General features: G+C 43.9%; 1 protein-coding gene across 4 annotated transcripts in view; it reads right to left on the reverse strand.

Annotated features, from left to right (window-relative positions):
• Positions 1-2,651: 2,651 nt before the first annotated feature.
• GABBR1 (gamma-aminobutyric acid type B receptor subunit 1) overlaps positions 2,652-26,141 on the reverse strand; it is a 56,842-nt gene continuing 33,352 nt past the window's right edge. For 3 of the 4 annotated variants that reach the window (XM_036769038.1, XM_036769039.1, XM_036769040.1), the window contains 20 exons: positions 25,409-25,594; positions 24,252-24,272; positions 22,686-22,858; positions 19,445-19,579; positions 18,761-18,931; positions 17,117-17,218; positions 16,792-16,857; positions 16,227-16,418; positions 12,277-12,531; positions 11,296-11,359; positions 10,061-10,138; positions 8,189-8,339; positions 7,481-7,613; positions 6,527-6,643; positions 6,241-6,348; positions 5,675-5,768; positions 4,713-4,840; positions 3,648-3,776; positions 3,205-3,348; positions 2,652-2,889 (listed from right to left, as the gene is read on the reverse strand). In XM_036769038.1, coding sequence (XP_036624933.1) covers positions 2,716-2,889; positions 3,205-3,348; positions 3,648-3,776; positions 4,713-4,840; positions 5,675-5,768; positions 6,241-6,348; positions 6,527-6,643; positions 7,481-7,613; positions 8,189-8,339; positions 10,061-10,138; positions 11,296-11,359; positions 12,277-12,531; positions 16,227-16,418; positions 16,792-16,857; positions 17,117-17,218; positions 18,761-18,931; positions 19,445-19,579; positions 22,686-22,858; positions 24,252-24,272; positions 25,409-25,594 — 2,621 coding nt within the window. In that variant the 3' untranslated portion in view covers positions 2,652-2,715. Of the gene's footprint in view, positions 2,890-3,204; positions 3,349-3,647; positions 3,777-4,712; positions 4,841-5,674; positions 5,769-6,240; positions 6,349-6,526; positions 6,644-7,480; positions 7,614-8,188; positions 8,340-10,060; positions 10,139-11,295; positions 11,360-12,276; positions 12,532-16,226; positions 16,419-16,791; positions 16,858-17,116; positions 17,219-18,760; positions 18,932-19,444; positions 19,580-22,685; positions 22,859-24,251; positions 24,273-25,408; positions 25,595-26,141 lie in introns of those variants that run through there. The other variant, XM_036769041.1, reaches the window with a different exon arrangement.

The raw sequence follows: 26,141 nt of genomic DNA on the forward strand, positions 1-26,141 counted from the left end.
CTGTAGACAATGTATTGTCATTCCACCAGACAGTGTTCCTCCACTAGGTTCCCCCATCACCACCACTCACGCTAAGGAAGACTCTGATTTCTCCTTTGTAAGCTCATCTACTGGAAAAAACTTCACCTTCAAACTTTTAATTTTCGCATGATGATGGTGGTAAACCATTTCTCTTTCTGTACACTGCCTAAGAGGAATTATCCAGGCCATAGTTATTTTCTTCCTCCTCCTTCCTCCCTTGAAGTTATATCAGAAGAAGATGGGATTCAGTAGATATCAATTATCTATGTTCCTTCTGTCTTTATAATAATATAATACGTCTTTATATAATAGAATATATAATTATATAATATGCCTTTATAATAGAAATCATTAATTCTCTTTAGCTTTAAATAGGATGTCAGGGGCCAAGCACCTCTCTGCCAAGTCATGTGGTCAGGAAGAGGCAATAAATCAAGTTCTAGAACAAGAAAAATAAGGGCCAAGAGCTATCTCCCTACAAAGAATGAGTGCCTGGGAGCTCACAGGACACAAAAATCTAAGCAGCACAGTCTTGTCTTTTGGTCATTAAATAATAAAGATTTTGTTTCACTGCTCTCATACTTTGTTTTCCCCTAGGAAGCAGTGTTCAAAGAATCTTACTGCTGAAGGATTCCTTATAATGCTATTGCATTCATCTCCTATACATATTCTCTTTATATTTTAAGTGCAGAGGAGATTTCTCAAACTCTGATGGAAACATGCTCCAGGATGTGGAGACCATCCCTATTAAAGAGTCCTTCCTCCTCTCACTGATTCTAAATAGCAGCTGACTATCACCCTCTCCCCCAAAACAAACAAAAAAAAAAAACAAACACCTCCTCAACATCTCCTCGTTGACTTAAAATTTAAGTAATTTCTTCACTCTTCTCCAAGATAAAGAGGTGTTTGCTCCTTTCTCAACAATAGAGGAAGGAAGAGATGCCATATGCCACATTGATCTCTGGTTTATTGAAGGCCTAGGAGAATCTTCCCCAGAAGATACCACAATATGAGGAAATATCCATGCCCAGTATGTCCGTCTGTTTGTCCTAGTGGTTGAAGGCATCCCTCCTTCAGGTCAATACTGCTTGCCAGCTAGCCATTAGAAGTAATTCAATTATGCCCCCTATGCCTTCTTCATCAATTCTCCCCAAAACCTAAGCCCAAAGGAGTTGTATCAGAAGGGAAGGATCACAGGGAGGACAGGCATGAATATGGATAGAGTGCTAAGCGGTTGTGACTATAGGAAGGTGAGTATCACATAAGGGGAGAAAAATTGTGGTTATAGCATGGGCATGGGTATGGGTATGGGCAAGAGGAAGCAAGTAAGCAAAGAAGGAGAGGAAATCCATCAACATAAACAAGGAATGTGTAGGAGGGGCACATGGGTTTATGAATGAGAATATATAGGAAAAGTGAACATGTGGCTATAGAAGTGCAAAGAATACAGAGGTGACTGAGCATGTGTAGGGAAAGCATTCGTTACAGCACTTGCAGATAGGGGCATATGGAAAAGCACATATGATAGAAATGAACCTGTGATTTTAGTGGTATAGGGGACTCTCAAGTGAGGAAGCTATCAATGCAGGTTGGCACCTTCTCTGAGACTTATGGTCTTAGAGGGTTGGCGAGAGCACTGAGAGCTTAAGTTACTCACCAGTATCACACAGCTAGTACATGTCAGAGTCAGGACTTGAACCTGGGTCTTCAAGATCAGCTCACACTGCTTCTCCAATTTGCTGGACATCTCTAACCACAAATGATCGTTCAATTGCTCATGTCACCCTGGCCTTTCCTATGTGTTTATAATACTCTAACTTGTATTAAAACTGAATGTTAACATATCTAATCTCTACTAGACTGTAAGCTCCACAAGGACAGGGACTAGGTGGTTTTTCATCTTTCCTGTGCCTAGCACACATTAAATCCTTAAAATACATGTGTTAAATTGAATGCAAACCAAGTATGTTTGTGAGCAAAGATGTACGGGAAGAGCCTATATGCAACGGTGAGCGAGGGCAAGAACAAGCCCAAGGCAAAAGTGCAAATAAGCCTGGGCAAGGAAAAGGAGAACGTGGGCAAAGTAAGAAGGGTAAATGGGAGAGCCTGAAAGTGTGAGGAGGGAGCAGGGAGAAGAGAGGGAAAGCACAAAGGTGCTAAGTTTAGCCTAGGGATGGCCCAACACTGGAGAGAAGGAAGGAAAAGACACATTTATAAAGTAGGGAGGACTATGAGTGTATGAGAGTATAAAAAGGTACAAGCATGTGGGAGGAGGGGTCCAGAGGATACAACAAGTATGAACTAGATGAGTTAAGTGGATGGGAGATGGAGTTAGGTGTGAGTCACAAGAAGACAGGAGATGGCAGTGATGAGGACATACACGTCAAGAGATGACCAAGAGCAAATAGAGCTGAGGTAATAAAGCAGGACATGAAGATGTGTGGGTGTGAGGAAAGAGGCTTGTTTCCCAGAGTACTGGAAACCCAAGCCACCCTAGGAGAGACAGACTGACAGCAGTGGGATTAGAAAGCCCATTCCTGTCCCCTGGAGCATGAGGGCTTCTCCCTATTTCTCCCCAAAGTTCTGCAAATCTTTCCCCACTCCCCCCCACCCCACCTGCTTCCCTTTCCCCACTCCTCTCCCTTCCCCAAAAAAAAGCCCTTATCTACTTCCCTTCCCATCATTTCCATTCCCTCACTTATAGAGCAAATGGACTCGGCTCCCATCACAGCTGAGCCGGTCAGGTGGCTCAGAGGTACCACAAGGAAGGCCCCCTGAAGGGTCTGGGGGCGTTGGGGGATGACGCCGTGAACGGAGCTGCTGCCGAGACTGGAGCTGATGGCGAAGTTCAGAGACACGTTCCTCTTTCTAGTGGCAGAAAAACAAGAGCAGAAGGGAAAGAGATGATGGGGAATAGGGAGGGGATGTTGAAGAAGGAGAGGGAAAGATGTAGGAAAAAAGGAGGAAGGAATTGAGGAAGGGGGAAGGAAAGGGATACCAGGAGAATGGCAAGAGATGAAAGGAGTTAGAAGGAAATGGATGAAAGGGGAAAAGGTAAGAAGTGAAAGCTTTCAACATATATAAATATGACAAAATAAAATATAAACCCCACAAACCCTTCTTCCCAAAACTACCCATCCCTCAGAGTCACAAGCTGACCTTCCCTTAGACTCCTCCACCCACCTCAGCAATAATCTTCTCTAGCTCCCGATTCTCTTTCTCTAGGAGTCGTGATTTCTCTTCCTCATTGTTATTAGTAGATGAACCTGTCTTCATGGTGTCTTGGGCCTCAGACTGCCACTCTCCTCTGGTGATCAGCCTCCGCATCTGAGGGGAATTGGTACAGAAAAGAAGAACAAAACACTCATCTGAGTCTAACGGCTAAGGTGGGGAGGGGGAAGGGTAAACTCAAATAGCCTAGAAAGTATGTGGAGGGGGAGAGGGAAGTCCTGGGTTATGGGAAGGGATAGACTACAAGAGCAATAACAAAGAGGGTTAAGGAAAAGAGAAATAAAAGACAAAAGGACAGAGATAGAGTCAGGAAGAATTAGAAAACATGGACAAATCCAGATTAAGGAAGGAGAATTTGTTAAGAAAAACAGCTTCCTCCTATCCCAAAGCCTCACCTTGGGCACAAAAAGCACGACTAGGGTAATGTAGGAGGAAAATACAATGGCAAGAGAAGCAAAGGCAAAAGCAGCATCCTGTTGACTGGACAGGATCATAGTGACTGGGGCAGTGATGAGACACAGGACCTGAAAAATAAGAGATTAAAGACACTAGGAATTTTAGAGTCCAAGAAGACGTGGGACAAATTTCCTCCCTCCCTAATTCTTACCACAATGCCAGTTTGGGGAGCCACTGAGGAAAGCATGTTGGTATTGGCTATCTCATTAGAAATGACCTCTATCAGGGATCATGATAACCACTGATTTGGAGATGAATTCCAAAGAAACTTATCCCACCTATCATTTCCCCAGTCCTGACCAATCCCCTTCTCTCTTCTGCTTCCTCAGAGATATGAGTATAGTCAATAGGTAGGCATAGAATTAGCCTACACACACTTGATATTCCCCATCTGCCTCAGAAATGGAAAAACATTTAATTCCATTCAATAACCACTTATTAAATGATACTGTGAACAAAGCACCGTGAAGAGGCAGAGTAGAATCCACTTCTTTTAGACTTAATGTGAACCTTAGCCGAAGCCATAATAAGGGTGCCTCCACCCAAGCTGCTAACAATGGGAGGTATGTTTCCAGGCTGTATCTCCCAGTTCAATCCACCTCCCAGTCCACAGCCACCTACCCCAGTCTCCTAAAGGTGGTGTCACTCTACTGTCATCTTTCCTCTGTAACTCTTCCTAAAGTAGGGGGCTGTGGAAAGGTCAGGGACTGTTTTCTAAGCCATGGTGGCATGAGCCAGGCTCCCTGGGGAACGAGTCAACTCCTTTTCCAGTATGACTGCACCCAGGGAAAACTGCGCCACCTCCACCCAATTCCACTCTCCCCTTTCCCCACCTCCCTACCCAGCCCTGGTGAATTTGCTCTAGCATCACAATTCTTGGTTAAGGCTCTGATCTTAGGTTCCACAACCCTAATGCTATCAGAACTCCATTTCTGAGCTCTGGGAGGATCTGCCCACACGTAGTCATAGGCCATTGATTCAGAGATCACATCAAAGTGGCTCACCGCCACATTGTAGATTGCCATGCCAACAGCACGGTGGTCATTGATTTTCTCAGTGGAGACGCTCTTGGTCTCATAGGCAAGGAAAATCCCAAGCAGCAGCAACAGTCCCTTATACCCATAGAAGATACCTAGGGATTAAAAAGGTCACATGGAAAACATTGATCTTCATTCCCTACCAACACCTGTTCCTTTCCCCATTCCCCCCAACTACCCTAATCCTTCACCAGCTGCCATCTTTTATAACAGCTCCATAATTTGTCATTAAAGCAAAGTGATGGGTGACCTTTCTAGACTCCTTTATCCAGTAGCACCACCAATCCCTTCTTCCCTCCCTCCCATACTGACTCCACCTCCCACTCGGCTTCCCTAAACCTCATTCCTTTTTCCCTATAAGGTGCTATCCCTTGAATACTGCTTGAATACTGCTGGCCTCTTTTCAGCAAGGCATGTGCTCCAAGTTCTTTTCTTAGTAATCGTGATGGACTATACTGAACATACTGGCTTTCCAGATCACCTATTCTGGCAGCCAACAACAAACATGGGATATGCATAACAGGACTTTCCAGGTTTAAGGATATAGTCTGTGGCTACAGAACACAGCAACACCAACTGAACCAAAAGAGAATGAAGCCTATGACTTGCCAGTCACAGATGGTATATACTTGTCGATAAGGTAGTCCCAGCTTATTCCTCTGCCACTACAGAAGTGTGACTCATATCTCTATCTTAGAGTTTCAGTCCTTGCAGAGACAAATTTTCTTCCATTCTTGGAAAGGCCTTTATTATATGAAATACTTTTGCAAGGGAGATATGCAATCCAAGTAGTTAAAAATGTTAAAACTTTGTCAATCTTGCCCCAGGTGATTCCTACCCATTTCCTCCAACCCCCTTTACTGTTCCTGTCCTCCTCCCTTCTGTTTTCATGACCACTTTCATCTCCAAGTTCCCCATGCCCCACCCACCGAGCCAAGTATTCATCTTCTTGGAGCTGCAGTGCTCCAGCTGGGGTAGAATGGAGATATCAATATCTTGCTTTGGCTCCTCCTTGGTGAAAGACTATAGGGAAAAATGGGACCATAGGTACAAAGACTGCCACTTCTCATACTCTATTTTCTGTCTAGGATATGGTCTCCAATTTTTCCCCTTTCCCTGAATAAGTTATCCTCAATACCAGTACCTCCCACTCAATAACATCCCCAGTTCCCATTCTGTGTCTGTGAGCTTCCCTTCCCCATCCTCACACCCAAACCCCAGCTCCCCACTTTTGAGAGCTTCAATACCTTATGCCTGCCTGATTATTATGTACATAATACCTTAAGTCTTCTGCTTCCTCCCCCCCCACCCCCAAACTGTATACTAAATAAGCCTTTGATAGAGTTCTTTCTATGAGAAGAGTCTCTCTGACGCCTAACAGGAGCCAGAGAGTTATCTCTGCTGAGGTCTTCTGAACTAATTTCTAACAAGATCAATGCCTTTATGAATTGTCCTCAGCCCCTTCAGTTCCAGTTCCATAGATTTTTAAGTGTACCTCAATAGTTCGATGTAAAGGATCCACAATCTGCCAAATAATCAACGTGAAAACATCCAGTCCCACCAGCAGCCCCACTGTAGCATAAAGTTTCCAGGATTCTAGAGTCTGAGCCAAAGAGGATATGGCAATTATTAATAGAGAGTGCCCCACCCTCCAGGATCCAGCCACTCCCCACCTTCAATACCACCAAAGATCTATCAATGATTCCTGAAAAGGATCAGGATATTGAAGTAGGGGAGGCTAGGCTTGGCAGAGGGTTAGGGGAGAGGCCAGGTCAGCTCACCTTCCTTCTTTCCTTTTTTTCTTCCTTCTTTGTGAATACTGTGTGGACCCACCAGATCTTAGTGAACATGGAGCCATACCCCAGACTGAAACCCAGGCCTAAAAGCCAGAGTCGGGCCTAAGGAAAGAAAAATAATACGTATATGCATTGTGGAAAGTGGAGGGAAGAAAGTAGGAAACAAGGGAGAGACTTGAACAGAGGAGTTGAAGATGGTGGAGCAGATAGAGGAGGAAGAAGGTTGAGAGAGAGCAGACACAAGATATGAGGATTCAGAAAAGAAGAAATATGGAGAAAAGGAGATGGGGGAGGGTGAAGAGTGCCAAGAAAATGGGCATGGGGTAGTTATGATAAAGTGCTCCCCAACCCAATGCGGGGCTCCCTCTTGCCAGTCTTCAGTTCTTATCCTGAACTCCTACCACACCACAGGGATGTTACCTTAGTGGATTTCTTATCCGTGCATGTTTTTGCTTTCCCACCACTTCATCTTCTACCCACAAGGTGTCTAATAGTGATTTTGGAATCCTTTCCATTTTTTTTTTTTTTTTTACAAAATGTCATCCATGTAGGGAGCTCCCGCTCTGGTTACTACCTGAAGCAATGTGGATTGGCAACTGCTTTGCAACTTATAGTTGCACAGTTGCCTGGGGTACTGAGGGTAATGGACCTGCCCCAGGATCACACAGCCAGAAGCAGGACTCGAAACCAAAACATCCTGATTCCAAGGCCATTTCTTTGTTCACTATGCCATTCCCTGGAATTTATTACAAAATGAAAAAGGCTGGGAAGGACTTGAATAGTCAGGCAGAGACAAGCATGGGGTATCACTAGGTGGAGGAAAGGAATATGGAGGGCAAAGTTGTAAGGGGAAAGGGAAAAAGAAGAGAAAATAAAACATGAGAGATGTCTTAAGCAAGATGGTAGTAGGACACAAGTTCCAGGATCAAAGTTCCTTACCTGACAAACAAAGGGGAAGTGGCCTTGCCTAATGTGGTAGCCATCCAGCCCAAGTGGGAAAACAGCAGCTAGAGCCAAGGAGCAGCCCACAGCAGTCAGATTGTTCAAGTTTGGCTGTGAGTTCTGGATATACCTAGAATAGAGGGGGGAATGGGAAGACCAATTACCCCTCTGTGGATAAACTCAACCTTTCCCACTCAACACCACAGGTCTAAGCCCAGGCATGGAGACTATGGGACCACAAGAAAGTAGGCCTTAAAAGGCTTAGAAATCATGTTAAGGGCAGATTAGTCTTTGGATATAGATAAAAATCTCTCTCTTTAGGAAGGAAGAGGGGAAAAGACCATGTTCATAACTCGGCAAAAGGTAGGGCTACAGAGGGTCTATCAGTGTCACAAGTGTCCTTGGGTTTACATTTTGCTTAGGACCCATCAGTGCCTTAATGTGATCCTGAGGGGCCATTTTCCCCAAAGGATAGGAAGGAATTTATATCTATATTCCTACCTTTAATTCAAGTGCTAACTGAGAAGTCAGTGAGCCAACACCGGGCGGACACCCTTGGGGTTTGGCTTTGTGATGAGCCAAAGCTTTATTTCTACCATGATATCCACTTATGGGTAGACCGATGGGTAGAGGCCATAGTAGTCATTTGAGAGCCAAAGACCAAAAAAAAAAAAAAAACCAGAGAAAGGTGTAGTAGGAACTGACCGGACATGAGAGTTGTAGATGTTAAAGGACAGACAAACGATGGCCAGCACGATGCCCAAACTGGACAGTACTGAGACTGAGATAAAGAGCTTCTGGGATAGATACCGGAATGTCATGATGACCACGGTTTGGTCAGCTGGGGGGGACCCTCCTAGATTGGGGAAGGAAATGAAACAGAAAAAGAAAAAAAAGAGAGAACCTTAAAGGGTGAGGGATCTGAAACAAATGTCTCTGAATACATATATATATCTGTATATATATATATCTATATATATATCTATATATATATGTATGTATGTATGTATGTATGTATATGTATATGTGCATGTGTGTATGTATATGTGTGTGTGTATATATATGTATATACATATACATATGTATATATATGAAATCCTAAATATGAAATCCTAATCCAACTAAGGAAAGGAGGGAGGCTACAGAAGATCTAGACGTTACACTATGGGAACAAGTATCCCTAACAGAGAGAATTGGAAGAGATGCTGAGTTTCATCACCAAAGTAGGTTGTAAAGTTTCCATTTCTTAAGCAAAGGGAGATACAGTACAGTGAAAGGAATAGAGCACAGTCATGATCAGGCAAAAGGGTGGACTAAAAGAGGTTTCTTCTAGGCTTGAATCAAAAAGTCATCAAGTAAGAGACCTATAGAATCACAGAGCTGGAAAAAAATCTTGAACACATTATCTAGTCCAGTGTCTGCTTTTAGAGAGAATATCTAAACCACAATACCTCAGAGTATCTACAAATTCCTTAAGGGATATCACAAAATCCTCCCAAAGTTCTCCAAAATAATTACCTTCACTTTAAATAAAATGTGTGTGTGTGTGTGTGTATGTGTGTGTGTACATATATACACACACATATATAAAAAGTGTATATTTATAAATACATACATATTATATGCATACAATAGTTAGAAAAGGAGAAGGCTATATTTAAATAAAGCAACAAGGTGCTGAAACAGCACAAAGAAAAATGTGGGGTATCCATAATATAAGCCATAAGGGACAGACGCTTGGCTAGCTTCTTATCTTTTTCTTAAACATCTTCAGGATGGAGACTATACATTTACCCTTGGTTACCCAGCTCCAAGTTGTTCCTCTTTGACACCTTTCTTTTTAACTGATTGTTATCTGTTTTAATTTAAACTAATTTCCACATAAAAAAAGAGTACTGTGTAGCATTCTTCTCCTTTAAAACTCTTTATGTGCTTGCAGATAAAAATTTGGTCATTCCTAACCTGTCTTCTACAGGATAAACACCCCAGTTTGCTTCCTGAATTTTCATCTCAAGTCGTCAGGAGTTTAGATTGTTTGGAATATTGCCATGATAACACCAGAATATAGAATTGTAAAAAAATAATAAAATATTAGACCTATAAAGAGTTTTAGATATTGTCTAGATCAATCATCTTATTTTACAAATATGAAAAATGAACCACAGAAAAGTTAACTATTTTGCCTAAGGTCACATAGCTAGCTAATGGAAGAAAACACAGATTCTCTTATGCTCATGGTCTTTCCACTACAACAGAAACTCTCAATGTGAAAACCATTTCCTTCCTTCAACCACCACATATCTATGGTGGTGGGCCCCAACCCTAAACTTCAATATACCTACTGCTAAAATCTGTGACTCTCTTACTACTCCATGAACTACTCCAATAGTTCTTCACCAAGATAAGAATCTCCCCTTCCAATTTCCTGATCCTGGGTCTCGTGCTATAGCTGCCACCTTCTAGCCACAGCCCTCCCCCACCTCCACCAACATTAATGGCCTGTTTGTTTGTTCCCTTCTCAGAAGGACGAGGGATATAGGAAATAAAGTCACAGAAAAGACAATAGATGTCACTTACCAATCCACTTGTCAGCACCCAGCCAGTGGAGGTCATCCTTGGTGCTGTCATAGTAGCCAATCTGCATATATTTTCCACCTAGGAGGAAGAAAGGAAGAGAGAAGGCATAAGACGAATTTAGAAAATAATCTGAATTTCCTTCTTTCCCCATTTCCTGAAAAGCCACACTGCCACTGTCTTTGACTTCTCTTCTATCTGACCCTAGGGATGTCAAGTTCAGAATCAAAAGGATTTTGGTAGTGTTCATTTCATTTGTCTCCATGAAAGTAGTACAGCATACCTAAGCCAACTCAGACAGACAAGAATCATTCCTAGCTTTAAAACTCTCTAGAGAAGGGCTGCTCCACAACCTTTCTCAGTTATCCATTGCAATGTGTCACACTCCTCCCTGCCATTCTCTGTTCTAGGCAGCTTCTGCAAGCACCTACCTTATATCCCTTCCATGGTAGTTAAATATCTTTCTTTTTTTCTCATCCTGGATACAAAAAGAAGGGAATGGGGTAGAAAAAAAGGAGATTTTCAAAGAGACCCAAGAAATCTTTACCAAGGACTAGAGATGGTAAATTAATTCAGAGAAGCTTATTGGCCACACAGGAATGCTCCCATTAAGAAAACCCAATTCAATAATGATTCGTCAGTTTACAGAAATGCCAAACTTAAAAAGCAGGGCGGTGGTTGACATTACAAAAAAACTGATGAAGTTCATTTAAATGGCAGTGTTGTTTGAAATAATTAGAACCCTTTGTAAATTTAAAGCACATTAACAGTTTAACACAAACAGAATAACACAGAAACAGATTAAAACTCCTTGATTGGAAGAGAGAGGATGAAAGTTAGAGTGGTGAAAATTTAATATAAGAAACTTGGCATTTTAAGGTCTATCAGAAATGAGGTTAAAGGATCTCTGAAATGGTCATATAAGTCATTGGGGAAATAGGATTTAATCCAATTTATTATAGATAGCCACACAGACAGATAGATAGGTGGATGGATGGATGGATGGATGGATGGATGGATGGATGGAAGAAAGACAAATAGATGGAACTTTTAGGGTTGTCGCTTTCTTCAACCTGAAGAATGGAGAAGATAAGCCAGGGCACAGGGGAAAAGTAAATGAAATGACCTTGTAATTTTTCTCAGTGTTCCACTCGACAGCTCTCCCCATTTGGTGTCTCCCTCTCCACTTAGGATCCCTCCCACATCCCAAATCTCCTCCCCACAAACCTTGCCCTCACCCTGCAGCTGTTCAATGAGAGTCCGAGCCATCCTAGAACCACTAGCATCAAATACCACATGGCCCTAAAGGGAGGAAATGGGGATGGGAGGAGGGAAGTGAGGAGGGATGAACAAAGGAGGGCAGAAAAAAAAAAGCAAATCAGGGACACTTTCATTTCTCGTGTTTTCAATAAATGCTATTTATGGTATTTTCCTACATATAGGACACACCCCAGTTGTCAGTACCCTAGATTTTAAAACATCGTTCCCCTAAAGAGAAGAAGCTAAGCATCTGTGACAGCAAATCAACTTCAAATTATAAAGAGCCCTAGACTGAGTTAAGAGATCTATGGTCTAGTTCTACCTTTACCTTCATAGCTGTATGACCCTGGGCAAATCATAAACCTCTATGGGCCTCAATTTCCTCACCTATAAAATGACCATGTTTGTGGAGATGCTCTCTAGATTCTCTTCCAGTGATAAAAATTCTACGGTATTAAAGAAACTCATGAAAATCGGGTGGCAATCTGATAACAGGTCTAAAGGAAACTGAATACTTTCTCTCTTAAAATAATAATAATTCTCTTTTATAACAATAACATTTACAAAGAGTTTTAAGGCTTTGATGAAGGCTTTATAAATACATTTTTCATTTTATCCTCACAACTTTTATCCAAGGTCCCATTGCTAGTAAGTCTTTGAGGCAACATTTTAATTCAGGTCTTCCTGAGTCCAGGTCCAGCATTCTATCCACTGCACCAGCTAGTTGCCTTTATATTGGCTATTTCTGTAACTTTCTAAGGGGATGGGGAACAGACAAGTGCCAAAAATGAGATTGGGAACAAAGAAAGGTTATGTCCATCAATCTAAGGAAATTAAAAAAAAATCTATTCTGAATAAAAGTATACTGTGGGTCTGGAGAAGGAAAGCTATTTTAAAGGGTAAAAGTCTTTGAATGAGAAAAGAGCCTAGCGGAAAGCAAAGCATGGGACAAGACTCACAGAGACTCCTTCAAAGGAGGAAGAGTTCATCGCGCGGTAGATCTGGTCTGTAATGGTCTGGTTGTTATAGTTGAAGTCCTCCAGTCGCACGCCACCACTCGAATGTACCCCGCCGCCCCCTGACGTCTTGTTCAATGCCAAAGCCAAAGCCCAGATGGCATCATAAGCCAGCGGCGCCTCCTGAAAGCCACCAGTCTCCTCAGCTTTCTTGCTCCCCAGCCGCTGGGTCAGCTTTTGCACAAACTCCTGGGATGTCTGATGAGGGAAGGAGGAGAGAAGGAGTTAATATGCCGGGTTCCCATGATTCCAGCTTCATTCCCCATTTAACTCCTGTACTTATTCATGTGATGTGTGAATGAGGCTCAGAGGTCTAGAGCTGGAAAGAGTCTCAGAAGCCGTGTGGTCTAAACCCCATCATTTTACGGATGAGGAAACTGAGGTTCAGGGAGATTAAGGTCACTCATGGTCACACAGGTAGTGACAAAGGGGAGATTTGCACCCAGGTCCTCTGACCCCAGAGCCCTTACTCTTTGCATCACACCACGCTTCCTTTCTGTTATCCATCTGTTTTGGCCTGTATCCATGTATCTGTCATGGCTTATAAGGCAAATACATAGAACGAGGGCACTGAGTCCTTTTAATTTAGTTTGATTAGCTCCTAGCACAGAACCACATATAAGCAGATTGATTCATAAAGACTTTGGATTATTGAAGATAATTGAAGTGTGAAAAACGGATATGGGAGAGGGACAGGCAAAAGTTTAAGAGGGTTCCCTCTATACTGATATACAAACTTCCCTCAGAACTCATTGGTTTAAGGCCTAGAAAGAAAGCGAAAGGAAAATTGTATTTAGAGTCAGAGGATGTGAGTTTGAATTCCTGTTTTGCTACTTACCTCAGGAAAATAATTTATTTCCATGGGCCTGCTTACTCCTTTATAAAATGAAGGGATTGTTCTTCTATGACTTCTAAGGTCCTTTCCAGCTTTTAAGTCCTATGCGCACCTCACCTCAGGTCTAGTTTCTTAATTACCAACTACCTATAGAATGTCTCTACTTGAATGTTCCATCACTTCAAACTCATTATGACCAAAATTGAACTAAGCTTTCCCCAAAAAACTAGCTCTCCCTTACAATTTCTCTATTTCCACCATTTTTCCAATCACAATGGCTTGGAAACCTTGGACTCAGTATCACCTCTTTGTTCTCTATAACCAATGATCAAATCCTGTCAGTTCTCCCTTTAAAATCTCACTCAGATTTGTTCTCCTATTCCAGGCCTGAGCAATGATATACACCTCTGAAATGGTTTCCCTCTTTCCGTTCTCTCCCCATTACGATCTGTCTGAAACTATTTGAGATTGCCTTGGGAGGAAGGCATCAGCATCCTCAAGTGATGACCCTACCGCAATACCCAACCCCTTTGATCTCTCAATGTCTTTTCCCCTTAAACCTGCCTCAGTTCTACTGATTTTTGAGTTGGGATAAACCCTGCCACTTCTGTCTAGCCTAATTTACCTAGCCTTTTAATACTTGTAGAAACGTTCCTTTTGCCAAGACAAGGACATAGTTTTCAAAAGAAACTTTTGCTGAGGAGCTAATAGAAAGCAATAAACAAAACAAAGTGTATAAAAACGAACAAGTCCATAGAGTACAGATTTCTGTTCCTACTGCCTAGCCAGAGATCAGCTTACTGGCACAGCTCACAGGAAGCCAGCTTTTTCTTCCCTTTTCTTCACCTCATCCTTGTCTGGGTTAGATGTGTGAGAACGGATGCTAGACCAAAATACAGAAATTTCTGGCTCAAGATCGACTTGGCTTGGCACTGCTGCTAAAGCTGGTGGGATTCACAATCCCATAAAACCAGCAACTAGGCCTGGTAGAATTCACAGTCCCTCCCAGAACCTGCTTCAAGATCCAAGAGAATTCTCAGTTTCTCCCAGAATCTGCTTCCTAGCCTTATTTCTGAATGTAAGCCCCTCTGGCCCTGGTGTTCCTTACATTTCACAGTATAGTCACTCTGGGTCCCTGCCAAAAGGCCTTTTCCCACATTACTTGGAAGATTTTTCCCCCTAGGATTCAAGCCATCTTACACTGACTTGCCCCTATTTTTCTGTCCTATTCAGTATGCCTAAAGCCTACTCACTAGGCAGTTAAGGCCAAGTCTAACCTTTGATAAAGCTAAATAACCTTAGTTCTTATTCTAAGCAAGCAACCAAGCCTAGTCTTATGACTAGCATTGCAGCCTTGATGGTGAATGTCATCTTTCTCTAGAACCTATCTAAATGATACCAGTTCCCTCAAACAACCAAAAACAAATTCCCTGTCATTTCTTATTTTGAAGCCTGAGCAACCTCTTTGAGAGGCCTCTTAAATTTCTCTTTCCTATCTAAGAATACTTGTAGTTGGCAGGTCCTGAACTCAGTGAGTGAAAAAGCCTTTCCTGGCTCAGTTGCCTGGTTCTATCCACTTTCCCCAGACTCCCTCTGGTGATTCATTTTTCAGGTCTCTCCATCTGAGGATTAGGAGCTTTCCAAATTCAAGCATTACTCTCAGGGTAAGAGGGGAAAGAGAAAGACTTGGGGACAGCTGTGTATGTTCATGCCTTTCTTGATGGAATTGTTTTCTGTAACTAACTGACTATCTCTCAGGGTGACTTGTGGAGTCAGAAGACCTGGGTTCAAACCTTGCCTCAGTCACTTGCTACCTATGTGACCTTGAACAAGTCGCTTCATCTCTCAAGATCTCAAGGGTCCCTCACTGTAAAACAAAAGGACTAGCAATGCACTGACCTAAGACAATTCCAAAAGACTCACAATGGAAAAAGCTATCCACATCCAGAGAAAGAACTATGGAGTCTAAATGCAGATAGAAGAATGTTATTTTCTCTTTTTTTTTCTTTCTCCTGGTTTTTCCCTTTTGTTCAGATTCTTCTTTTACAACATGACTAATGTGGAAATATGTTTAATATGATTGTACACGTACAGCCTATATCAGATTGGGTGTTGTCTTGGGGAGGGGGGCAAAATTTAGGTCTCAAAATCTTGTAAAAGTGGATGTTGAAAATATATGAACTCTCATCCCCTCCTCTAAATATCATCCTTCAAGGCCTAGACCAATCTTTTTACCTCACTGAAGCCTTCTCCAGCTTCTTCAGCCCACATCAATTCTCCCCCTCCTCTGGACTCCCATAGCTTCAGCTGTACCACTCCTATTGGCACTTTTATATCGCCATGAATTGTCACCAGAAATGTTTTATGCAGTTCATTGTGTTTTCCCAAATTGACTATTTATCCCTAAAGGGAAAGGCTCCTGCCTTCTAATCTCTCAGTAAATGTTTACATAAGAATATACAAAACAGATAAATTAGATGGTTTTTGCTTTCCAAAAAAAACCAAAAACAAAAAAAACCCATTCACCAACTAACTCCCTTAGTTCTTTTAAGTATTTATTTACAAACCATTAACTACTTAACATAAAAATTTAAAGAAAGCATTAGAAACCAGACTGAGTATCAATCAGAAAGAAGGATAAAACATCTAAATAATATAAATCCCTGGGAAAATAAAATCTGATTTATACCCAGCTTTTCAGGAACAGAATGACCACCAAGCAAGGTACAGTTACACATCCAAGGAACTAAGTTATTAACTCCAATGCCCTCCCTTTACATGTTTGCAACTTCTCTTCATCTCCATGGTGACAGTCACCCCCCACCTTCACTAGCACACTGAGCATACTGAGAACTTGATTCCCTACCCCCACCCATCTCCAGAGCAACCACAACAGAGGCAGACCCTGCCATAAGTACCATTCAAGCATATTCAGAACTGGAAAGTGGCCACATTCCTTGACCCTGACTCCTGAGTTCTAGTTACACCAACGTTCTCTCAGTTATAACCCCTGGCCCACTTTATATACCTACTAACCATAACCCCAAACACTTCTTACCATGTTAGAGATACCACGAGTATTCTCCGGGTTTAGCATAACAATCTCTGTGGTGACGTGTCCCTCTACTGCTTCTGCCATCTCCTGCTCAGTGCAGTTGATGGCTGGGTCCGGGGTTCTGAACCAGTTATCGGCATACCAGCCAATGAGGAACCAGACATACTTCTTTCCAAAGAGACGTTCCTTGTAAACCTGAGTATAGAGGAGAGGGACGGCTAAGATTGGCTCTAACCCCAGACCATCCTCTTGAGAGTAAGAGAGAAAAGACGCAAAACACGATATGTACTAGTTTCAGGGGTAGAAAGAACAGGGAACGCCCATAAATTTCCCCTCAGAGGTCCCTCCTTAATGCCTTCTACTAATTTACAGGATCCCAGAGGAAACTGAGATGGAATACAATGCTATTTGAAGAAAGTAATGGTAGAAAAACTAGATGTGATCACCAGGTACAAAGGCATGTTACCATAACAATGCTTGCACAGAAGAGTACAAAAATGATAACATGGGAAACCAAAGCTTCATGCGTCCTCCCTGCCCACCCTCCCTCTTCAGAGTTCAGCTCCACCTCACAGAAAACTTTACGAGCTTCAGTTTCATAGAAAAGTCCCACGATGATGCGAGCATCCTGGCGCTGCAGAAGGAAGAGAGGCAGAGATCCTGAAAGAGGTCTGCGAGTGTCCCAAAGTCCCTAACACGGTAATCCACATGTAGTAAGCGTCTGATTAATATTAACTGAACTAGGGAGATGAACCATTCCCTTTCAGTACCAGGACCTAGGTTTCTTGCTGCCCAGGCCGACTTTCCTTACTAAACCCAAACCAACTTTCATCATCTTCACCAACCCGTAGGGTTCAGGCTGTCCCAGACCTTTATTTATTCTTCTATCTTACCTTAAGATTCTTGACCGGCACAGCTGGATCAGAAAAGAAGCTCTGACGAAAAGTAATCTCAATTCCTGCTTCCTTCACACGTTCCTCCAGATCATCCAAAGTCTGATAAGAAGGGCAACACAATTGGGGAAAATATGGAGTATACTTTGAATAAGGACAAAAAGTATTAACTTGCATACCCAACACATGTTCTTAGAATAGCACTTTGTACACTGTCCCCCCACAAGAGTAGGTAGGAAAGGAAAAAGAGATTGTGAATAGGAAGGAATGGCTTTCACAGGCTTACAGTATTTATGTACACGGTTGTGTTCAGGGCAGTTTCCCCACTCACCTACTCCCCTCTTCAGTTATATTCTTGATGAAAAATAGTGCAAAGAAGGGAAAGCAGGCAGAAGAACAACTTCAACACACACACACACACACACACACACACACACACACACACACACACACAATTCAAAGAAAGAATGGATTTGTTTCCTAGATTATTCATGGCAAAAGCCACGAGGCCTTAGTACCAGGCTCAAATTCTAGATGAGGTTTGAGGAGGAAATTAGTTTAGAACTGGTCAATAATCCCACTGGTCAGCTAACTACAAAGTTATAGTGGTACCATAGTATCTTGTGCCCTTTGTACAATCTGTAAGTCTTTCTGCTACCCTTTAAGAAGGTAAATAAACCTTCCTAAACTAATTATGCTTAAGAATGAGAATGAGAGAACTGTGAAGAAAATGAGATTCTGAATCTAGGGGCAGCCTTATGTGGCAGAAAGGACTGAGGGGGTCAATAAAATTAGGGATTGCCCGTGGAACCTTTAGGACAAAACTGATCAGATTTTTAAATCAGTAGAGTGTAGAACAGGACCTCCACTGCCTAGAGGTCATTGGGAAGGCCATAAAGATTAGTGGAGACCCATGTAGGGTTTCCATTATAGGATGTGACTAGTCAACAGGGAGAAACAAGTGTAAAGATGGACAAGAAAATCAGAGTTGTATCCAGGGTAACAGAAAGCAAGCAATGCTAAGTAGGAGAGTAGACACGGGTCCAAAAGAAGAATGTCAGAGAGATAAATAAATACAGACTGATGATGTCTCACTTCCTCAGGTATAGAGCTATGTATTTCTTTCTCCACTCCCCCTCCAACCTCTCTCCTTCAATTGATTCTCTCAACATTTCCACTGTTACTGCCCTTCTCTACATGTCTATTTCCCCCAATGTGTATGATCATCTGTGTATCTTTGTCTGTCTCCTTTTCTTTCCTCCTCTCCTCTTTATTTCACAATCACACACACACCTGCCTCTCCTTTCTGACTCTATTTGCACTTTTGTTTCTGTGTTGTTCTCCTATCTTTGAGTGTGAGATGAACCTCCAAAAGATTTGAACAATTTTTCATCTTCTGATATACAAGGTGAGAGCATCAAGAGAAGAATGACAGAACCCTTGGATTGGAAGGTTCAGCTATTGCACCTTAGAAATGATTTCACTTTTTATGAATTTAATACAGTGCTTGGCACATAGGAAGTGCTTTAAAAATGCTTGTCCATTCTTCATTTACAATAGGGAAATGACCCCCATTATATTCCTCTCCACTGTGGTTTAGATAGCTTCAAACCCCACCCAAAACCTAGTCTCCACCTCCCTCACCGAAGTGAAGACCTCAGTCGTCTGCTGAATGGTGGCAATCTTCTTCCAACCCCACTTTTCAAAGAGCTTCACCCGGGTAGGATTATGGAGGGTAGCTGATGGATGCGTTCGAAAGAAAGTGGGAAAACGCTGCCGGTTTGAGAGGGCTGGTGAGCTCGAACCATAAGAAAGCTGAAAGAGATGAGAGTGGTACAATAAGACTTATTCAACATGGAGTCCAGGCTAGTAAGGGTTATTGGAATTCAATTGATCTCTCTCCTTTTTTATCTTCTCACTACTCATATAGACATAGGGTTTCTTCTGCACCAAGACAGTCCTATGGAAAGAGATACCATTAACTCCCTCAGTTAGTCCTACAAAGGTTTCATATTCACCTCAAAATTTGGAAGTTTTTCCCTAGATCTAACTAAATCATCTTGGTAGAGAAACTAGCTGAGCCCCCAAATTGTCATATTTCAAGCAACTATAACTGTCTGAACATTCCTGGGATACCAGTCAGAGTGGGAGATTTGTAGATTTGGTCTTCAGTAGTCTCTGAACCTGGGACCATCTTCCCCACATTGTTTCAAAAATAGCAAGATCCCAAGCATTTGTTCCCATAGTCGAAGAATATGGCCCCTACCTCCCAACCAAACCACCCCCGTAGGTTGAATTCCCTAGATAAATACCCACACCCCAGCTCACCACAATGAGGTTCCACATCCTGGCAGCCTCTGCTACAAGGGTGGAGACAGAGCTGCAGCCTGGCAAGAGGATGATCTTGATGGGATCGTTGTAGAGCAGCTCATATAGGTACTTGGTGGCTTGTCCGGGATCACACTGCGTAGCAAGGGTAGGAAATCAAGGAGCAATCTTACTTCAGACTCCTCTCTTCTTCATTACCATTCTCTTTCAATTTAAGACACCATCATCCCCTATTCCTGCTCTGAGATTCCTTCCTTCATTACCCTTCTGTCCCTCTTCTTTCTCCAGATGTACTTGCCTATCATCCATTTTCCTCCCTATTCTATCAAATAGCATCCTCTCATGTCATTTTTCTCCTCCCTTTAATCATGACATTATTTTCCCTTTTGTCCCTTTCTGCTGATCCCCAGATTCTCCCTCCCCCTTCCTCAGACCTTGATGTCTCAAGGTTTCTCTATGAATAGAAAGGGATGAATAAGAATATAAATAAAACCCCCATAATCCCCTACCCCACTTTAAATTTCCTCTTCCTCACTCCATATTTTTCCCTTATCTCTCTTCAGGACTGGTAAGAGATAAGAGAAAAGGACAGGAGGAGGGACACCATGGGAATCTCAGCTATCCATCCCTCCCTACTGTGTCCTGACATTTTGAGTGGTACTTTAGAAAAGAGAAACAATTGAGGGATGGGGGAGAATCAGGGGCCTAAAAAGGAACAAGAGGACAAGAAATAAGAAGGGAATACACAAGAGAATGGAAAGATACCTTGAAGTCTGGGAGAGGAAATTGACAGTAGAGTATAGGGGATAGAAGAGAGGAGGAGATAAAGGGAGGAAGGCAAATAAAGAGAAAGAAGGGGGGTTAAAGGGAGCAAGTATGAACCACAGGTCTCAGAACATTTTCTCTTCACACTGAAGCCTGACCTTTGAAAAGCGGCAGAAACCCAATAGGGGAGCAGGGGCATAAGGGAGATAGGCAGGAAACACAAGGGGCCCGGAGATGGTGAAACACAGGGGCAGGTAGAAAGGAAATAAAAGTGGCCCCCTGGAGATACCTCCTTCCCCACTAAGGTTTGACATTTGGACCACTGTAGGAAATCAGGGGGAACTAGAGGGAGGTTAGCACAAAGTGAAGAAACAATATTCAACTGAAACTTGACACGCCACCCCCACGCCCTATGAAGATCGGTCCTCAACAATATTCTGATGGGGTTTTTTCCCTCATTCTCTCATTTTCTAGAATCTTCTTCCAGACTATTTTTCACTCTTAGGTGCTCCCTTCTCCCAGATATCCATCACCCAATTCCTTTCCTTGCCTGTCCCCAGTGCCAATTTCTGAATCCCCTCAATATTCCTCTAATTTTTTGCCCAAGGTAAAAGTTGTCATGAACAATAAGCCATATTTCAATGAAACAGTACATATGAAAGTCCTTTTTTTAAAATAAAGCATTATATATCATTACTGTTCCCTGTGAGTGGGGCGCTACTCTTTCTCTTTCTCTCTCTCACTCACTCACTTTTCATCTTTCTCTTCATCTTTTCCTACACTTTGTTTCTCTCTTCCTCACCTATTTGTCAGGGGAGTATATATTTGGCTCGTTATGGGCTAAGAGATTCATATATTACCACTGCTCCCCTCCCCCATAACCTACCTCTCCTCTCTATTGCAGTGAATCTGGATTGTAGTCAGGGAAAACATTTTTCTTTCTCCACTTCCCCCTATCTTCCACTTCTATTTTTTCCTGCAGCTCCAGCTCCCATGTCCCCCCATCTGCTCCCCCTATACCTCCAGGGAATCACCTGGTGGTGATGGATGAATGTGAGCTCATAGTCAGGTCTCCCTTATTTCCCTGTGATCTTGTCTCAGAAGGGATCTTGGATTCCATCCCTCACCATGATTCTTTCCTGTTTCCAGTTATCTCCCTTTCTCTTCCAAACAAGATTGTTTTGCATCTCATATTTAGCATGACCTCTTAAATGAACCACCCCCCCCTTTTTTTACCTATCCTCCAACTCTCCCTGTACTTTTTTACATCTCTTTTATTAACTTGCTCTTCCCATGTATTGTGGGGATTATCTGATCTTCTCGGGGGTGTCAAGGGTCATAGTTGGTTTCCACCATGCTTCCACTGCCCCTACTTTGGCACTTCACCTCACTCAAGTTTCCCTGAAGACTCATACCTCTGTGTTTACTTTGCTGCCCTAAAGAATCGGCATAGGGTCAGAGTCACATAGGATATCACTAAGCTAATTCCACCCCTTGCACACCATTACACTCCTCTGCCCCGTACTTTTTCCATACGTCTCCAACACTCTCCTTTGTATCTGGGCTTACCTGTCATGGACTATGTCTAGTCAATTAGAATGTCCCTGAATTTCTCCCCAAATCTTTATTCTCAATATCACATGCTCCACATTGCCGGGGAATGGGAGATTGTTTCTCTTCTTGGAGGATAAACTCATGCCCCTGTCCCTAGCTCTCTTCAAACACCATTTCTCTCTCGACCACTACCTTACTGCTAAGAAAAATAGTCATGATGTCTAGTCCCTCATAACGACCAAGGTTTCTTCTCATTCCTGTGCCCTGCCCCCCACCACTCTCTTGAGCCACTTACATATGGGATAATGAGTTTGAGCCTAGATCCTGCTCTGCAACTACTTCCATTCCTGCCCCATCCCCACACCCATCATCTTCTCACCCGTCCCTCCACATTTCCTCCCCCAGACCGCGGGTCTATCTTGCTGTCACTGAGTTTCTAGCTCAGGATGTCCCTGGATATCCCCCACCCCAATCCTGGTCTGAATGGTTCTAGTCCTCATTCTCCCTTGTACCTTATTTCTTCTCATAGCCTGAATCACCCCAACCCCCACCTCAGGTTCCTACATCATAACAATTACCTTGATATTGTGTAAGCTCAGTTTGCACCCCGAAACTCTTTGCCTCTCCAAGTGTCTCCTCCCCTCCCCCTCCTTCATATACCATTTCCTCCCATGCCCCCACACTCCCTGCATGAGAAAATCCAGATGATTTTGTTAGGCAGATTACCTTGGACCCCCAGCCTCTCAAGATGATCTTAAGTGTCTCTCCACCCTCCGGTCCTCCGAAACTCCATACCCCCACATGGAAGAGGGGGCTGGGCTCTGCCTCGTGATTCCAGAGGCTCAGCTGAAATCCCAGGTATAGACATCTCCCTGGCCCGAGCAGTGCCCCCAGCCCAAACGCCCACATCCCGGGGGGCTACCTTGCTGTCGTGGTGGATGAGCTTGAGCTCGTAGTCGGGCAGGATGTCCCTGCGGCTGTTCACGTCCTCCAGCGCCATCTCCACCGCCGGCTGGCAGGCCTGGCCCCCGGGCCAGCCCCCGCTCATGGGGAACAGCGCCCCGATATAGACGGCGCGCCGGCCTGAGGAGGGGGCTGAGGGGGCCCGGGGGTGCGGGTGAGGGTGCGGGAGCCCGGGCCGCGGAGGAGAGTGAGGGGCCCACACCGGGGGCACCCCCACCACCAGCACCATCCCCACCAGCAGCGGCCAACCCACCCTAAGGGAGGGAGACCCCGGGCCCATGGCCAGAGGAGGGGGCTGTTTGGGGGAAGGAGTGGGGAGCCTCAGGGCAGACACTTCAGGGGGGGCTGCGGAGTGGGGATCGGGACTGAGGAGACGCCTCCATCCCGAATTTGGGAGAAAGGTGGGGGGAGAGGGGACTCGGGGTCTGGTCTCCCTAAGCCCCCGCCGCACCCGTTGCCGTTGCCGCGAACTCTCCTATAGCCGACTGACTGAGAGAGGGAAGGAGGAGGAAGCTATGGGGAGGGGGGAGGAGGGGGCAAGAGGCGGGGAGGGGGCGGGCTCTGACGTCACGGGCGGCGGCGCGGCCGCAGGGGGCGCAAGGGGCGGCGATTGAAAGGGAGGATGCGGGGCGGGAAAGGAAAGAAGAGCTCTCTGATCCAGAAGGAAGCTAGGAGCTGCAGCTTGCTGAGAGGGGAGAGGGGCGAGCGAAGGCGGGGAGAGAAGTGAGGGAGGGGAGCACGTGAGAGAAGGTGAGGAAGGGACGTGTGGGGCGCTAGAAGTGGGGGAGGGAAGGTGGATGGACTGCGGGGTGGGGGTGACGAAGAGGAAGGGGGGATGGGTGAAGAGTTGAAAAGGATGAGAAAGGGAAGAGAGAGATAGAGGAGGAGAATGGAGTGGGAGGCCAGGAACACAGAATGGGGAAGGATTTAGGGGGAGATTAATGAACGGAAAGGACAATTTGGAATAGAGAAGGGAGTTAGGGAAAGGTTATTGGAGCAGTTGGAGGGTTAAGAAGTGATGGGGGTGTTTGGGGGGGCAAAGAAATGGGGCATGGGGAAAGGAACAGTTGAAGGAAAGTGATGGACAGGCCATATGGGATCTTTGGCAGTAGCATTTAGGATTAGTGGAATAGATTGATAAAGACCGGGTTGAGGAAGAAGGAGGCCGGGGTCATTTAGGTTAGGAGAGCCCTTCAGTGAGGGTAGGGGCAAAGTTTGGGTAAAAGGAAGAGGTTCTCGTTAAGAAAATGGAGGGATGAAAGATATAACACCCTGTCCTTTTGCTGGTATCCTGACATTCAGCTGAATAGGATCAGGGAGGAGAAGTTAAGGGGAGGCAGGGAATCTGGAAGTAGGGGTTGGGAGAGTGGAATGGGAGTGGACACCACAGCCCAAAGGAAGAACTGGTAGAGGCAACAGGAATCAGGTAGAGCAAGAGGGAGCTAAGAGCAGAAGGGACCTCACAGTCTAGGGCAGAGAAAGGGAAGGTGGTGCGTTAAATGGAGTATGGGTTTTCTGGTCTCACCTGTGTATGTGGTTCTCTTCACTGGCAGCAGGAAAGACGAGGATGCAGAGAAGAGTTATCACTGATGCCCAGCTCTCCCCGGCCCGATCCCCATCACCCCCCCACACCTGTCCAAGTCGAGCACTTGGGAGAGCAGAACGCCTGAGTTTCTGGGAGGGGAGGGTGCTGGGGATAAGAGCAAGTTGGGACTGGAAGTCAGAATTTGTATCTTCTCAGTAGTAGAGCAGAGTTTGGGGGAGGAGAGCCAAAAGCTAAGGTTGAGATTGCTATCAAGGAATAATGGGCATCATGGAGACTTAGGGTCCAATGAGGAGAGTCAGGAGTTGAAGGGTAAGACCAGGATCTTGAAGGGGGGGGGGGGGGGAAGCAGTCTATAAGGTTAGGGAATCTGGGACAAAGAAACAGTTTGCCTCGGTACTGTGAACCAAAGACTTAGGAACAAGCTTCCCTAGGGTGGAGTAAAGGTTTGATACAATGGAAAAAAAAATGTGTATGGGGTGGGAATGGAGGGGACAAATGATGGAGGACCAAACACCAGAATCTCTTTAAGAAAGAGGCTAAGGGAGGAGACCTAAGAACTGAAAAGCCTGAGTGGGCAAAATAAGTTTACTATAAAATCCTTATCTTCCTAGGTTGGCTCCCAAATGTTATATTCCCTTTTCCCAACTCCCCTCCCAGCCCAAACTCTCCGTTCTAAATTTTGGAATCATTTTCTTTAAGTAGAACCTAAGTATTTTAGGGAGGGGTATAGGAAATTTGGTGGCAAAAATAAGAAGATGGGGTCCAGGGAGCAGAGGGAAAGAGCCTTAAAGTATAAAGAGAAACTCATAGAGAAACAGTTAAGATTATGGAGAAAACAATGGTGTATTTATAAGAGTGAGGTGAGACAAACTGAGAAAGAGAGAAAAGTTAAGGGTCAAAGATAAGGAGTAAAGAAAAAGGAAAAGAGTAAAGTTCAGAGGTGGACAAAGTAAGAGAAGCAAAGGCTGGGTTATAGGAAGAGGGGATAGAATATTATTTCAGCCTCCTCCCCCCTGCCCATTCATTCTTCCTAACATCTATATCCTCTTCCCTATCCATCCCCACCCAACCCTACTTAGGACCTATCCCCTAAAAATTGTTGTCATTAAATACACCCAAGTGCGTGTTCCCCTCACCCTGGCAGGAGGGCTTCGGGGTGTCCCACTGTCCCCGGGCACAGATGCTTCGGGAACTGCCCACTAGATGGAAACCAGGGTCACATCTGAAATCCACCCAGGCACCATCCAGGGCTGGACGGTTCCCTCCCCTGAGGAAAGCTGTGCCATTGTCCAGTGTCAGATAAGACTTGGAACAGGTACGTACTGTAAAGAAATGGGGAGAGAAAAAAAGAGAGACGCAAGTATACACAATATACATATATACACACACATATATAGTGAGTTTTGTCTTTTTGATACACATAATCACATGTATCTCCTTTGATATATGTACCAAAGAAGAAAGCTCTTTCAGCTCAATGAGCAGGAAAGAAGCTGGATTGGAGATATGGATGCATGGACAGAATGCTTTCCAAATGAGTGGGGGAAGAAAAGGACAAGAGTCCAAGAGAGAAAGAACCCAAGATCTGTAGGCACACCAGAGAGAGGCCCTTTCTAAATATTCATTTATTAAATGAGCATTTAAGTAGCTATTGTGTGTAGTAAACTATACCAGGTCCTGATGATAACAGGAAAAATAAGGCATGTTCTTACTCTCAAGAAGTTTAGTTGATTATAACAGTTTAAACTCAGTTGTATATACTTATTAAATTCTAGATAATGTAATAATAATTTCCCTTTTCTATAAGTAGTAGATGCATCTCTCCCAAATGTTATTTAATCTAATATTAAAATCAAGTTCATAGGATCA

The sequence above is a fragment of the Trichosurus vulpecula genome, chromosome 7, assembly GCF_011100635.1.
Source record: "Trichosurus vulpecula isolate mTriVul1 chromosome 7, mTriVul1.pri, whole genome shotgun sequence".
Lineage (NCBI taxonomy): Eukaryota > Metazoa > Chordata > Mammalia > Diprotodontia > Phalangeridae > Trichosurus > Trichosurus vulpecula.